The sequence below is a fragment of the Lemur catta genome, chromosome 1 (genome assembly GCF_020740605.2).
Source record: "Lemur catta isolate mLemCat1 chromosome 1, mLemCat1.pri, whole genome shotgun sequence".
NCBI classification, from domain to species: domain Eukaryota; kingdom Metazoa; phylum Chordata; class Mammalia; order Primates; family Lemuridae; genus Lemur; species Lemur catta.
In genome coordinates this window covers 31,724,957-31,741,338 of record NC_059128.1, presented here as the reverse complement: position 1 = coordinate 31,741,338, position 16,382 = coordinate 31,724,957, and the positions used below count along the sequence as shown (strand labels likewise).

At 34.4% G+C, this 16,382-nt stretch overlaps 1 protein-coding gene across 3 annotated transcripts in view; it reads left to right on the top strand.

Moving 5' to 3' along the window:
- The window catches only part of GPHN (gephyrin), a 535,238-nt gene that overhangs the window by 297,280 nt on the left and 221,576 nt on the right, over positions 1-16,382 (top strand). For all 3 annotated transcript variants that reach the window (XM_045565470.1, XM_045565461.1, XM_045565478.1), the window contains exon 6: positions 7,107-7,173. In XM_045565470.1, coding sequence (XP_045421426.1) covers positions 7,107-7,173 — 67 coding nt within the window. The remainder of the gene's footprint in view (positions 1-7,106; positions 7,174-16,382) is intronic.

Below are 16,382 nucleotides of genomic sequence, written 5' to 3'. Positions count from 1 at the left end.
ATGTGATATTTTGTGCTTTTTAAGAAATTTGTCCATTTCATCTAAGTTGTCTAATTTATGCATGTAGAGTTGCTCCTACTATTCCCTTATTATCATTTTATAGTCTTCAGGATCTATATTAATCCTGTTTCATTCCAGATATTAATAATTTCTGTATTTTTGTGTTTTAGTCTTGCTTAAGATATTTAAACTTTATTGATCTTTTCAAAGAGACAGCTTTTTTTTCTTTTTCTTTTTCCATTGGATATTGATCTTTTTTTTTTTATTTCAGCTTGTTATGGGGCAGCTTTTTGTTTCATTGATAGTCTCTATTATTTTTCTGTTTTAAATTTCACTGGTCTTTGCTTTTTATCATTTTATTTCTTCTGCTTGTTTTGGGTTTATTTTGTTCTTTATCTAGAGGTTATATTCAGGTTGGAGCTTATATTATCAATTTGAGAGTCTTCTAATGTCAGCATTAAAACACTGTTTTAGATGCATTCCATAAATTAAATATGATATCCTTGCATTTTTATTCATTTTAATATATTTTTTCATTTATTTTGAGATTTCCTCTTTGATTCATAGAGTATTCAGAAGTTTATGGTTTAGTTTCCAAGTGTATGGGAATTTTCCCATTATCTTTCTATTATTGATTTCTAATTTGATTCCATTGTGGTAAGAGAACACACTCTGTATGATTTCAATTCTTTTGAACTTATGGAGGTTTATTTTTATGATCCAAGATATGGTCTATTTGGCGAATATTCCAAAAGTGTATTGTTCTATATATGTCAATTAGATCCTCTGATTGGTGGTATTGAGTTCTTCTATATCCTTGTTGATTTTCTGTCTAGTTCTTCTATCACATACCTGAAAACTGACTTTTATCCAAAATATACAAAATACTCCTAGATATTTACCCAACTGATTTAAAAACTCATGTCCATACAAAAATCTACATGCAGATGTTTATAACAACTTTATTTTTAATTGTCAAAAGCTGGACTCAACCAAGATGTACTTCAGTAGGTAAATGGATAAGCAAACTGTAGTGTATCCATACAATGGAATATTATTCATTAATAAAAATAAGTGAGCTATCAAGCAAAAAAAAAAAGACATGGAGAATCCTTAAATTCATATTGCTAAATGAAAGAAGCCAATCTGAATAGGATACAAACTGTATGATTCCAACTTTATTCCGGAAAAAGTAAAACTATGAAAATAGTGAAATGATCAGTAGTTGCCAGAGCTTTTGGGGAAGGGAGGATAGATGAGTGAATGAAGCACAGAAGATTTTTAGGGCAGAAACACTAACCTGTATAATACTATAGAGGTGGAAACACAGAAACATGACATTATACATTTATCAAAATTCATAGAACCTTACATTGCAAAAAATGCTTAATATATGCAAATTGCAGTTGGTGGATCCCAGAAAGGAATGAAGACTCTCTGCCAAGGGAATTTAAATGTATTAAAAAATAAATGAAACAACTCATGGAAAGCATGGAGGGGAAAGGTACTGACCTAAGTAACTTTGGATATAAGTGGGGTTTTGTAAGATTGAAGGCAAAAGCAACTACACATAAGCACTTTACTATAGTTGAAAAAGTTGTATCCCATGGGGATACCAGTTAACAATTCTGATATTACTATATCGATAGATAGATAGATAAAACTATTGAACAATTAAGTAAATGGATGGTAGGTGGTGGGAGTCAGGTTTCTCACTATTGGAGTGGGAAATTACATGTCCACAAGCAAGGGGAAGAGGCTAGAATAATCCATGTGGTAATGGATTAGAGTTAGAGGCATCAGTACTAACTCATATCTAGCTTTAACACAGATACAAATGGTTACATATCTAAATATTTGTAGATGTGTATATATACGCAAGTTGGTTCACACATATATTCCTTTGCTCTGTCAACAGGGAGTGTCTGAAAGAAATGACATCCTAGTATGAAATGATATACCTACTGCCCAAATCTTAGTTTCTAATACCATTTGTTAATAAAAGGAACCTCGGCTCTTTGAAGAGATGGCAGCTTCTAGGACCAGAGGAGGAAATATACAAGATGAGCCTGGAATATCTTGTAGTGCTTGAAAGTAAGGAAGTGCTCAAGAAAACAAACAACAAAAACGCACGTTGAGTATAGGAGTCAACTGACAAATCTCGCAATGGCCAAAGACGAAAAAGTTTGAGCAATAAAAATAGAAAGTAATATTTTATTAGAACCCAAAGTACAAAATAAATACCCATAAGTACATGCCAAACTAAACAATATATGTAGATAAACATATGTGAAAAAGTATTTTTTTAAGTAGGTAAATGACTGATACATGGATGAACTTTGAAAACATTATGTAAAGTAAAAGAAGCCAGTCACAAAAGGTCACATGTTATATGATTTCATTTATATGAAATGTCAAGAACAGACAAATCTATAGAGACATACAGTAATTAGTGATTGGGAGAAAATCTGGAATTACTGCTAATGGGCATGAGATTTTTTTGTGGGGGTTAATGAAAATGTTCTAAAATTGATTATTATGGTGATGGTTGCACGACTCTGAGAATATACTTTAGAAACCATTGATTTGTACACTTTAAGTGGGTAAATCATGTGGTATATGAATTATATCTTAATAGAGCTGTTAAAAAGTAAGAGAATGATAATTTTAAAATAAATAATAGTTATCTTGATATCAGGGCAAGGCACACAGTAGTCTTTGAAGGTATCAAAAATGGTCTGTTTCTTCACCTAGATGGTAGGTACATCAATGAGGTTTTTCTTGTTATCGCCTATATTTTACACATGTATTATAAATTTTTGTATATTTAATATTTAATAAAAATTTTGTTAAGGGAAGCTATATCTTTCATATTTTTATATTCCCATGCCTATTGTGACCAAGTTTAACATAGAATATTGAACTTCTAGTATAAATCTAGACTAGGATCAGTTTCATCCAAATATGTCTTGTTTTTAAAAATTATTCTTTTTGTATTAAAATTTCTTTTTAAAATATTTTAGAATAAAAAGGTGACTGCCACATTATATTCTCTATAGGTCAAAATATACTTAACTATAACCTGTCCACTTATCTTTATCACCTTTGCAAACACCCTAATTTCACCTGTCATGTTATTTCAACATTCTCTTAACTGTATTCCGTGCTTCCTGTCTTGCAGCTCTCCAATCAGTTTTTCAAATTGTAGCCAGAAATATCTTTTGAAAATACAAATATCAGTATGTTATTCCTCTGTGCCGAATTCTTTAGTGAAATTTCATTTTCCATTGAGGATAAAATCTATGGATAAAGACTGAATATTTTAGTGTTGCTTTCCAGGTCCTATATAATTTTTCTCTACTGTCTTTTTGTTATCATCTTCCACCAACACTCATTACCACACACATCAGATTCTCTTGCTAGCTTCTGAGTCCTTTATACATGCCATTTCTTCTGCCTGGGATGTTCTTCCTTCTCTCTCTACTTCTGAAACGCCTACTAGTTCTTCAGGTAGCAGCTTAGATTTTCCTTTCTTTTAGATGCCTTCCCTAACCACCTCCCTTACCGAAGATGAAAATGCCCTTCCTATTGTTCCCATAGCATTTTTGCTTACTGTATATTTATTATATTTATTTAAACTATACTTTATATTTTATATATAAATACATAAAATAAAAACAAGGCACTGTAGAACATACTGAAACAGATACATCACAGAACATAAACCAAAAATCATTCAACTTATTATAGTATTTTCTACTATAAGACTTTCTTTTCTTTATATCTTGTATCATCCCATTTCAGTTCATCTTAGACTATTATTATTCCAAAAATAGTGCTCAGTAATATTGAGCAGAATCCATGAATAGTCCCCAGTGCCTTAAGAATACATTCTAGCATCTTACAGGGAATTCATGATTTCCACTGTCTAATCCCAATGTACTTTTTATGGAAAGACAGGCCAAATATTTACTATGACCCATTATGTACTAGGCACTGTACTATACATTATATTTCAAAGATTATGTTAATCTTTTCTGCAACTGAGGTTTTGAAAATTAAGGATTAGAGAGGTTTAGTAATTAACCCAGACTACACTGATAGTAAATAGTAGTACCAAAATTCAAGCACAGTCTGTCACAGCAGTTCTCAAACTTTATAATGGATCAGAATCATTGAGTGAGTTTGTTAAGATATAGATTATTGATCTCACCCTCATGGTTTCTTATCTAGTAGATCAGCAGCAGAGATGAGAGGGTAGGGACAATGTGGAAGATTTTGCATTTCTAACAAGTTCCTAAATGATGTATATGTTGTTGGTTCAGAAACCACACATTGAAAACTACCAATCTATCAGATTATATTATAACATCTTCCCACTGGTACTTCTTATCTCACATTACTCCTCTATAAGTACAGTATGCTCTTACGAGGTGAAAAACAATATAGTCAAAATGCATTTGGTGCTTTTTTTCTCTCTGTGCTTTTGCATTATTTCCCCCACACACACCTAAACTTTCTTCTTTTTCTTGCCCTTCCCCCCTACCCTTTCTTACCTGTTGAAATATTTTCCTTTATAAAGCCACTCAAATGCTACATTTTCTATAAAGTATTAACCTCATGCCCTTGCCTAGAAATAGACTGCTTTTATTTTTAACAGATGGCACTTTATATTAATAACAGTGTGTATCATCACTTACTATCTTGTGTTGTAGTTATTTGTTTCTAGGCTTTAATGTATTATATTGCATTTGTAAACTCCTTAAGGATTTGGGTTGCATTTATCCTATAATACTTAATACAGATCTTTAGTTGTTTAAATACATATCAGAATATGCTAAGACTATGACACTTTCATTTTTTTAATTATTAAATGAGAAAGTGTTTGTAAAAATACTTTATTAACCATAAAGTGTTATATAGAGGGAAGTACTTTCTTCTTGCAATGACTCTGGACATTCTATAGATGAAAAAGTACACCTCAAAATTAATTTGTAAATGGTTCAAAGACATCAGGGAATTGGCAAAGAATAAAACATGTCTAATCTGATTTTTAGCTAAATAAAAGGCCAAAGAAATTGAGGAAGAATAACAGATATACTCTCTCCCAACTATATAGCAAAATCTTTTAATTATATCACACACACACACACACACACACACACACACACACACACACACAGAAATTGTGGTCTCAATATTGTAACTGTAGGTTTTATTAGCACTGCTACTAGGGTATCAACCTAGGGCAGATCAACTATTATTAATACTAGAGATATAACAGGCCTGTGTTTGTTGACCAAAAAGTTGGGATAAAAAGGATTAACTAAGTTTTCGTTTGCCACTAACCTTGTGGTGGAAGGAGTTACAATTTTCTTAGAAAATAGACTCCACCAAATTCCATAATACCTGATAACTTAAAAATATATAGAGAAACAACATTATTGTCAATAAGGATAAATTCATGGACATTATACTTAGAAAAGGAAACTACATAAACACAAGATGGAATGAACTTACTGTGTAAAATTACAGAATCCCAGAGGCATGTATCAATCAAATTCTTTGTGCCTCAAATTATTTTTCCATATTTTGTAGATTTATCACTCCTTCATAGAAATTTTGGGAGGATAACATTCAAAAATTATTGTGAGACTGCTTCTAATTTTTAGGAGGAAATGTGTAACAAACTTCCTGATACAGTTACTACTGTACTCTGTGAGGGAGTGTTATATATACTTAGTTAAAATTCTAGATTTGTTCAACAAATTGCCAAATTTGTCATATGAAACTAGAGGACCTTAAAATTTGATGACATTCTAATCATATTGCTGGTGATACTATAATCAATTAGCTATGAAATTGACAAAAAGGTACAATGTAGCATTTTAGTTGAGAAAGACAAAATTCCCAAGTAAATAGGAGCATATTGGGAACTATATAATTACCCAGTGCTATTTTGGCATCAATTAGAGTATTTTATCTAATTCTAACTGACAAAACTAAACCAGATTTTGAAGAAATATTATTAAGATTAAAAATTAGAAAGTAGCCTTAATTTTTCTGATGAAACCATGAATAGTTCTTCTAATAAGGCAGCCAATGGATGATGCAGTAATCATTTTTGGATACATGGATAGTTTTAAATAAATGGGTATCAACTCTTCTCTTTCAGATTATAAATAGGACAAGAATAAAAAATAATGAAATAGAAGACAGTTTTAGGTTATTTCAGAGAATGAGAGTGGTTAAAGAATAAATTCAATCATAAGAAGTTTTTGAAAATATATGCTTACATGACTTTAAAAGTCTTAGTTGTGAAATTTTAGAAATAGCATAAAATCTCTGTTTTCAAATGATGAAAATGAGCTAATGTTAGCAGATCAAAGTAACACAGCCAGTTACTGACAGAGCATGAGTCAAACTGTCACATGAACAGTAAGGCCTTGATTCTTGATTCCATTCTTCCAGTGCTTTCCCATTGTTTTATGTTTCTTATCTAACCAGTTTAAATGTGGCCTGGAAGTTAATAATTATCTCTGAAAGACCTTTCTAGCTTGAAATGTCTGTGATTATCAATAGGTCTATTATATAATAACTATTGATCTTTCCAATGTCTTCCCCACTGCTGTCCATTTCTGAAAAACCTGTTTTACTTTAAAACTGATAGACTTCCTGAGAAGCAAGAGCTGAAATCTAAGTCTTACTCAACTCTAGAGTGCTTTATGTGTTAGACTTTTGAACATAAATATTACTACACTCAACTGTTTTTTATCTATCTCATTGAAACAACTGTATAAAATATGAAGGAGCTGAAGTCAGACAAAAAAAGTACTTTGGCCATGGTCATATTGCTTAAAAGTGGCTAATTTTTTCTGGGTCCACTTGCAGTGCATTTTTCCAATCCACCACACTAACCATTATTATAAAAACTTCAGCCAGAGTGCCTAATTTATATAGCAATTGATGAATCTCTTACTGTAACAATTTTATTCCTAAAACTGTTATTCCCATGTAAAGTAAAATTATTGCTCTTTGTTGTTGAATGTGTTTAAACCAAGCATTCATTGCAATTCAACATACATCTACTTGCTTTTTTCTTTCAGGCCTGTGTGTGGAATCAGAGGGAAAACTCTCATAATTAACCTGCCAGGTAGCAAGAAAGGATCTCAGGTAAGCCATCCTGACATTTATATGGTATAGAGTAAGGACTTTTGACCAACTGTGAGAGTTAATCAACCAAAGAGTTGGAGTGCTCCACAAACTATTCTCACTTGTGACGCCAATTGCAAGTTTACAGGATTCCCCAAATCACCCTCAGGTTCAGTAATTCACTAGAAAAACTCACAGATCTCACTGAATGCCATTATACTCACTGTTACGGTTTCTTACAGGAAAAGGATACACATTAAAATCACCCAAGGGAAGAAGTACATCAGACAAAGTTCAGGAGGAGTGTCAACCCGAGAGTTTCTGTTGTCTTCTCCCTGTGGAATCATGCATGCATTGCTCTCCTGGCATTGATGTATGATAATACACTTGAAATATTGCCAATCAGAGAAGCTCCCCTAAGCTTTTCATGTTCAGAGTCCTTTTGGAGCTCATTACATACTGCCCAGGGCCTGACCTTTAGTCCTTAACCCTTCCCAGAGGTTGTACTGATACCTTTATTCTCCAGTACCTTCCAGAGGCAAAACTGAAATCATGTGGCCCAAAATCCGCATTATAAATCACATTTTTAGACTGTCTGGTGGCCAAAACCCTGAGACAAAGACACTCCTATCAAGCATGACATTCTTAGGGCCTAAAGATCACCTCCTAGTAGCTGAGGGCAAAAGGTAAACTCTTTTTGGGTAATATTAATTCTTCACTACATAAGCTACCCCCTGGCCTTTGGCCAAAGATTTTGTATAGCAAAACAATCATGGTGTCTAAGCATCTGTGTTTATTATAGCATTTATATGGCAGACACAGCAATAGTATGACTGTGAATATGCCTAAGATTTGGAGAAGGCAGTATAGGGTACAGACAGATTTAGAGAAACAGCTAATCTATCCTCTAAAGCCGTTACATACATTTGCATATTAATATTTTTGTACTAATTTACTAATTTCTCTTTATGTATCATTATTTGTACCATATGATATATTTGTACAGAATTATATACCATAGAAATTAACTGATTGTTAACTAATCCAGTTCTTCCTCAGGCCAGTCCTTTTCCATTGGTGTTACATCCTGAGGTGGCTTTAACTCAATTTCCCAATACCATACCCTAAAAATAACAGTCAAAAATGCTTGGCACATTATTAGAGTCCCCCTCAGACATTGGCAATTAGCTCTTTCCTCATCATATCGTATGACCAAAATGTCTCCCAGAGTGGTGCCACTCAGGTTTGCAGGCTTGTCAGATTCCAGAGGTGAGAGTGGTTTCAGCAACGTATGACTTTACCCTTTCAAGTGTCTATCATAGTTGAGCTAAGAAACAATGTCATCTCTTGTTCTGGACCTCTTTTGAGACACCAATGTAATATTATTTCCCTCATTGCATAACCTTTTCATTCATTCCTTTATCGTCAGCTACTGTTCCTCCTCCTCTCCACTTACACTCAAACTTTTCCACTTTTGAAAAGGATGTGAGGTTCAATCACTATGCTGTCCCAGATTGCTATCCATAATAGTAGTTGAACAAGCTCCTCCTGCCCAGTCTATTCCTATTCATACAGGTTAGGGTTACACAGGTAAAAAAAACTCATAGATTATCTTAACCCATTAGGCAATATAACTACATTCATAGTCAACTCTGATTTGGCCAGATGGAATGAAGACAAAATCTAACCCATCAGGCCCTTAGGCTTTCTGACACAAAAGTTTGAAGCTATAATTACAGTTTCTTGCTTGGGAATCATCTCTGCTTCTGGTACCCACAGCTGCAGCCTTGGTCCTGGGACTACTACATCAGGTAAAGGAAAAGAAAGTTTAAGTGATATGGGGACAAAAAAGTAAATTAAAACCAGCATCCTTGTAATCCTTGCACTCTGGGAGGCTGAGGCAAGAGGATTGCCTGAGCCTCAGGAGTTCAAGACCAGCCTGAATAAGAGCAAGACCCCATCTCTACTAAAAATAGAAAAATTAGCCTGGTGATATGGCACACACCTGTATTCCCAGCTACTCAGGAAGCTGAGGCAGGAGAATTGTTTGAGCCCAGGAGTTTGAGGTTCAAGTGAGCTACAATGACGCCACTCTACCCTGGGCAACAGAGTAAGACTCTGTCTCAAAAAACAAAAAAACAAAAAAAAAAAAAAAAAAAAAAACCAGCATCCTTCCCCAACCACCTCTTTCCTGAAAAAGTGAAGAAAACTGTCTATTGTGACATTGCTCCCCCGCTCCCCGCTACCACCATGTTGGACATGTTCACATACTCATGAAGGCATGTAAGCTAGCCATTTGTGCCTTTGTCTCCCCCTACTTTAGACAACAAATGTTTCAATTATCTGTTCCAGTTTCTGTCAAATTATTACTCTGAGGATGCAAATGTGTTCCTTAGAAATGTTATTAATTTATTAAAAGGATTTGTTCTGTAAAATCTGGGTTCAGACAAAAGGCCACACTCAAGGATCCAGAAGGCCACATGTGGCCCCAAGGCCGCAGGTTCCCCACATCTGGCTCTTTTCTGGTCCTTTTGTATACTCTAAGCATTTGCATCTACTACTAGGTGAACAAAACCCAATCCAGAGTAAATGTCTGTTCCTGTTAGGACCCACTAAGAGCTCAATATCAGTCCAACTTGCCAGCTATGTGTAGGGCCTTCCCTCTTTGGAAGCTGCTCCATAACCGTATGCAGTCTTTGTCTTGTTGGCAGACAGAACAGTTAATGTCAGCATTATGTGCCTCAGAGGGTGAAAAAGGAAATATCTAGATCAGGGATGTTTCATGTTGGAAGGCTGCATTAGTTTTGCTGTAATCAAATGATGCCGCATTCAAGAAACTTCAATTAGATATACTTGAAAATGTACATTATTTTGTAAAAATCTAACCATTATGTACTTAATAATTTCAAAAAGCGAAATTAACTGTTTGTTAATTTTAAAGTCAACTAACCTTTCAATTACTTTGCTGTGTCTGCTTTTTGTTGGAAAGTATTTTATTATTTGGTTGCAGCATGGAGGTCCGCATTGTAAGCCATCAATTTAGCTCTTATGGCTTACTAATGTTCTAATTGTGCCAGTCAATCTGTGAGGATTATTTCATTGAAACTTACTTTATTCTTTGGTATTTTAAATATGTTCATTTTAAAAATAAAAATATAAAAGATGAATAAAAATAAACTAATAAAAATAAAAGGATGTGTTCTGTAAAATTTGAATTCAGTCAAAAGACCGCATTTAAGGATCTAGAAGACCACATGTGGCCTTAAGGCTGCAGGTTATCCACCCCTGTTCTAGATTCAGTCCATCTTTGCATTGCTGCAGCCCCCCAGAGTTCACTCATCTCATGAGCTCAGGTGGCCACATCAAGCAAGTACACTGGGATGTCCACTGCCTGGTTCTAATCAAATTCCAAATCTATAAAGGAGTTCTTCTGACGAACATTGACATATCCTATTTTAATGCACCCCTCACATTCCCCGAGTGGTTTTCACAGGGCCATGCACGATACACCATACAGGCATCTCTTTGATAGATCAATTTTCCATTGTGCTTCTGCCTGACCATATGGCAGGACCATTGAACACTGCTTATGAGTTGGTAAAAACCTAAACATTGGGTAAAGCTGCAGTTCAGCTCATCAGGTTGATTTGTTTTTACCTTCTTCCATGAGAGTAGCAACCTTCCAAACAGAACACTATCTGTTCACTTTGGAACTGCCCTCTGTAAACTGGGCAGCTCTTTCGTGGTCGATAAAGAGCTGTTTATAGAGCACTACCCAACTGACCCAAGTGCCATAGGATCCAGCAGCTCCTGAGGTGGTTATAAATTCATCTCTATGGAAAAGAGGCTACCTGCTTGTGAGTACTTCCTTGTATTTCCCTGGTAGTACGATCCTGTATACACTATTTCCATTTTATTATAGAACTCCTCTGAGCACTGCCCTCCCCTTTAGAGCATTTCCCTGATATTATTTAAGACATTATGGGAATTGCAGGATTGAAGATTATTTCTTTCAGTCATAGGGGCAGTCTCAATTAAAGATCAGTGGCAAGCTAATAATTATCTCTCAAATGGAAATTTTCTGGTCCAAAATTCCAGCAGTTGTCACTGGGTAGCACTCCCAGGTTTTCACCTTAAGCCCCAGTTTGTACTCCACACAGGGCTACTCTAGAGCAAATTAATGGTTTGTGTGGGCTCAGGCAATCTTATTTGTTCCTATTTAGCATATCCAATAAATATTGGTGGAAGGGTGATTACATACCTTCTGTTTTACAATGGTAGCTAAGGGAAGCATTTCCCATTCAAACACAATATACATCCTTATGATATATTTAGGTAAAGGGAACTTAACGATGTCACATAAAGTTCAGTATTTAAATATTCTAATTTTCATTCAAACTTTCACCTTAATCCCATCAACTATTGCATTATTATCTCCTCCCAAACTAACTATACCCCAAAATGAGTCTTTAGTCGATTTCACAGTTGACTTCCATGTCAAAGAGTCCCAGAAAACTCTTTGCTCTCTGACCATTTTACCCATTAATGTGCATATGGCCTTAGATCTCCAGCCCTAGGTTGAGCAAAGGGACTGAGATCATTTTCTCAGTCCTAATCTTGATTAAATTGTGGGAAAATCACCTCAGGCAATTCAAGGTCAGGTTTCTTATGGTCATCTTTGCTTTTTAGCTTTCAAATTTCCTCCAAACTAAATAGAGAAGATTTGTTTAGGACTCTTCAGTAGTCAATGTTGGGAGACCAGCAAGGGCTCCCATCTTTTCACCCAACCTACGACAGTGCTAGAGTAAGACCTTTGTTTTGCCCCATTCATTGTTCACTGTATTCATTCATTTTTTTTAATAGCCATTGAAATATTTCTATCCTGTTGGGATAATTCCCTTGAATTTCCCAATTTTCTTTCCCTATTTTCTTAGGAATAACTCTAATTTTATTCATTGTGTATTGTTTCAACATAACTCTTTTATTTCATAAGTAACTCTAAGACTAGCGGCTATACATCAGGCCATGTGAAATCCAAGGTTGACCCCAGCCTTATAGTCCACCCTAACATTCTCCCTTACTTTCATTTTAACTCATATAGATAAAAATAACCAAGAGATTATATATTTACCTAGTTTCTCTTTTATTCAGTGTTGTAATTTTTGCTTTATCTTATTTTTTGTTTGTTTTAATAGATTTAAGAGGTACAAGTGCAGTATTGTTACATGGATAAAGTATGTAATTGTGAAATCTGAACTTTTAGTGTAACCATCACCCAGATAGTATACATTATACCCATTAAGTAATTTTTCATTTTTTACCACCCTCCCACCTTCTCATCCTTCCAAGCTTCCATTATTTATTATTCCACTCTCTATGTCCATGTGTACCCATTTTTTTACTACTCATAAGTGAGAACATGTGTATTTGGCTTTCTGATTTATTTCACTTAAGATAATGGCCTCCAATTCCATTTATGTTACTGCAAAAGACATGATTTCATTCTTTTCTATGGCTGAGTAGCAGTCCATGGTGTGTGTGTGTGTGTGTGTGTGTGTGTGTGTGTGTGTACACACCACATTTTCTTTATCCAATCATCAGCTGATGGACACCTAGGTTAATTCCATATCTTTGCTATTGTGGACAGTGCTGCAATAAACATATGAATTCAGGTATCTTTTTAATATAGTGATTTAATTTCTTTTGGGTAGATACTTAATAGTGGTATTGCTGGATAAAATGGTAGATGTAGTTTTAGTTCTTTGAGAAATCTCCAAATTGTTTTTCATAGAGGGTATACTAATTGACATTCCCACCAACAGTGTATAAGCTTTCCCTTTTTTCCGTATCCTCACCAACATCTATTGTTTTTGACTTTTTAATAATGGCCATTCTGACTGTGCTAAGATGGGATCTCATTGTGGTTTTAACTTGTATTTCTCTGATTTGTGATGTTGAGCATTTTTTCATATTCTTGTTGGCTATTTGAATGTTTCCATTTGTAAAATGTCTGTTCATGTGCTTTGCCCACTTTTTAATAGAGTTATGTGTGGGTGTTTTGTTTAGTTGTTTTTCTTATAGATTCTGGATAATAGTCCTTTATTAAATACATAGTTTGCAAATATTGTCTCCCATTCCATAGGTTATCTGTTTACTCTGTTGATTATTTCCTTTTCTGTGCAGAAGTTTTTAGTTTAATTCTCATTTGTCTATTTTTATTTCAGTTAAATTTGCTTTTGAGGTCTTAGTTATGCATTTTTTGCCTAGCCCAATGTACAGAGAGTTTTTCCTAGGTTTTTTTCTAGAATTTTTACAGTTTCAGGCCTTACATTTAGGTCTTTAATCCATCTTAAGTTAATTTTTGTATATGGTGAGAGATAGGGGTCCAGTTTCATTCTTGTACATGTGACTACTCAGTTTTCCCATCACCATTTATTGAATAAGGTATCCTTTCCCCAGTGTATGTTTTTGTTGACTTTGTTGAAGATCCATTGGCTGTAAGCATGTGGCTTTATTTCTGAGTGCTATATTCTATTCCACTGATTTATTTGTCTGTTTTTATACAAGTACCATGCTCTTTTGGTTACTGTAGCCTTCTAGTATGATTTGAAGTCAGATAATGGGATACCACCAGCTTTGTTCTTTTTGCTTAAGATTGCTTTGGCTATTTGGGCTCTTTTTTTGATTCTATATGAAGTTTGGGGTTTTTTTTCCTAATTCTGTGAAAAATAACATTGGTATTTTTATAAGAATTGGACTGAATCCATAGATTGTTTAGGGCAGTATGGTGATTTTAATGATATTGATTCTTCCAATCCAAGAGTATGGGATGTTTCCCTTTGTGTCATCTACAATTCATTTCATGTGTGTTTTATGGTTTTCCTTGCAGAGATCTTTCACTTCCTCAGTTAAATACATCCTAGGTTTGGGGGAGTTTTTTGTTTGTTTGTTTTTTATTTTTGGAAACTATCGTAAGTGGGATTGCCCTCTTGATTTGGCTCTAAGCTAGATCATTGTTGGTGTGTAGAAATGCTACTGATTTCTTTTTTTTTTCTATTTTTTTTTTTTTGAGACAGAGTCTCACTCTGTTGCCCAGGCTAGAATGCCATGGCATCAGCCTGCTGTGAGCCATAGCTCACAGCAACCTCAAACTCATGGACTCAAGCTATCCTTCTGCCTCAGCCTCCCAAGTAGCTGGGACTACAGGCATGCATCACCATGCCCAGCTAATTTTATATATATATATATATATATATATATATATATTTTTTTTTTTTTTTAGTTGTCCGGCTAACTTCTTTCTATTTTTAGTAGAGACGGGGTCTCACTCTTGCTCAGGCTGGTCTCGAACTCCTGACGATCCTCCCACCTTGGCCTCCCAGAGTGCTAGGATTATAAGCATGAGCCACTGCACCCAGCCAGAAATGCTACTGATTTCTGTACGTTGGTTTTATGTCCTGAAATTTTACTGAATTCATTTATTAAATCTAAGAGTTTTCACCTCCTTGGTTAAATATATTTCTAGGCATTTCATTTTTTATAGCTATTTTAAATGGAATTGACTTCTTGATTTGTTCTTAGCTTCATCATTATTGTTGTATAGCAGTGCTACTGATTTTTGTACATTGATTTTGTATCCTGAAACTTTACTGAATTCATATGTCAAATCTAGGAGATTTCTGGAGGAGTCTTTTACATTTTTTAGATATATGATCATATCATTGGCAAACAGATAATTTGACTCTTTTCGCTTTGGATACCTTTTATTTCTTTCTCTTGCCTAATTGCTCTGGCTAGGACTTCTAGTACTATATTGAATAGAAGTGGTGGAAGTGAATATTCTTATCTTGTTCCATTTCTTAGGGAGGATGCTTTCAACTTTTCCCCATTCAGTATGATGTTGGCCGTGGGTTTGTCATATATGGCTTTTATTATATTGTGATGTTTTTTCTATGCCTAGTTTTGAGAGTTTTTTTTATCATGAAGGGATGTTGAATTTTATTTAATTTTTTTATCTGTTGAGATTATCATATGGTTTTTGTCTTTAATTCTGTTTATGTGGTGGATCGTGTTTATTGATTTGCATATGTTGAACCATTCTTGCTTCCTTGGAATAAACCCACTTGATTGTGGTGTATTAACTTTTTGATGTGCTATATGATTCAGTTTGCTGGTATTTTGTTGAGGATTTTTGAATGTATGTTCATCAAGGATATTGATCTTTAGTTTTCTGTTTTCCCTGTGTCCTTTGTCTGGCTTTAGTATCAGAGTGATACTGGCTGTGTGGAATGAATTAGGGAGGATTCCGTCCTCCTCAAATTTTTACAAATAGTTTCAGAAGAATGGGTACCAGTTCTTTGTACATCTGGTAGAATTCAGCTGTGAATCCATCTGGTCCTGTGCTTTTTTTCGTAGGGAGATTATTTTTGTTACTGATTCAGTCTCACTATTCATTATTATTGGTCTGTCCAGGATTTATGTCTCTTTGTGGTTCAATCTTAGGAGGTTGTATGTTTCCGAGAATTTATCCATTTTTCTCTAGGTTTTCTAGTTTGTCAGCATAGAATTGTTCATAGTAGTCTCTGATGATCTTTCATATTATTGTGGAATCAGTTGTAATGTCTCCTTTTTCATTGCTGATTGTATTTATTTGAATCTTCTCTCTCTTTTTTTTTGTGAGTCTAGCTAGTGGTTTATCAATTTTGTTTATCTTTTCAAAGAACCAACTTCTTGTTTCATTGATCCTTTGTATTGTTTTTTGTTTTGTTTGTTTTGTTTTATTTTGGTTCGATGTTTTGGTCTCAATTTTATTTAGTTCAGCTCTGATCTTTGTTATTTCTTTTCTTCTGCCAGCTTTGGATTTGGTTTGTTCTTGGTTTTCTAGTTCCTTGAGGTATTATATTACATTGTTAATTTGTGATCTTTCTATTTTTTGATGTAAGCATTTAATGCTATAAATTCTCTCTTAGCTCAGCTTTCACTGTATCCCAGAGGTTTTGTATGCTGTGTTTCCCCTTTTATCATTTCAAAATTTTTTTGATTTCCTTCTTACTTTCATCATTTACCCAAAGATCATTCTGGAGCAGGTTGTTTAATTTCCACATATTTGTATAGTTTCAAGAGTTCCTGTTGGAATTGATTTCTAGTTTTATTTCACTGTAATCTGAGAAGATACTGGATATGATTTCAGTTTTCTAAAATTTATTGAGACTTGTTTATGGCCTAACATA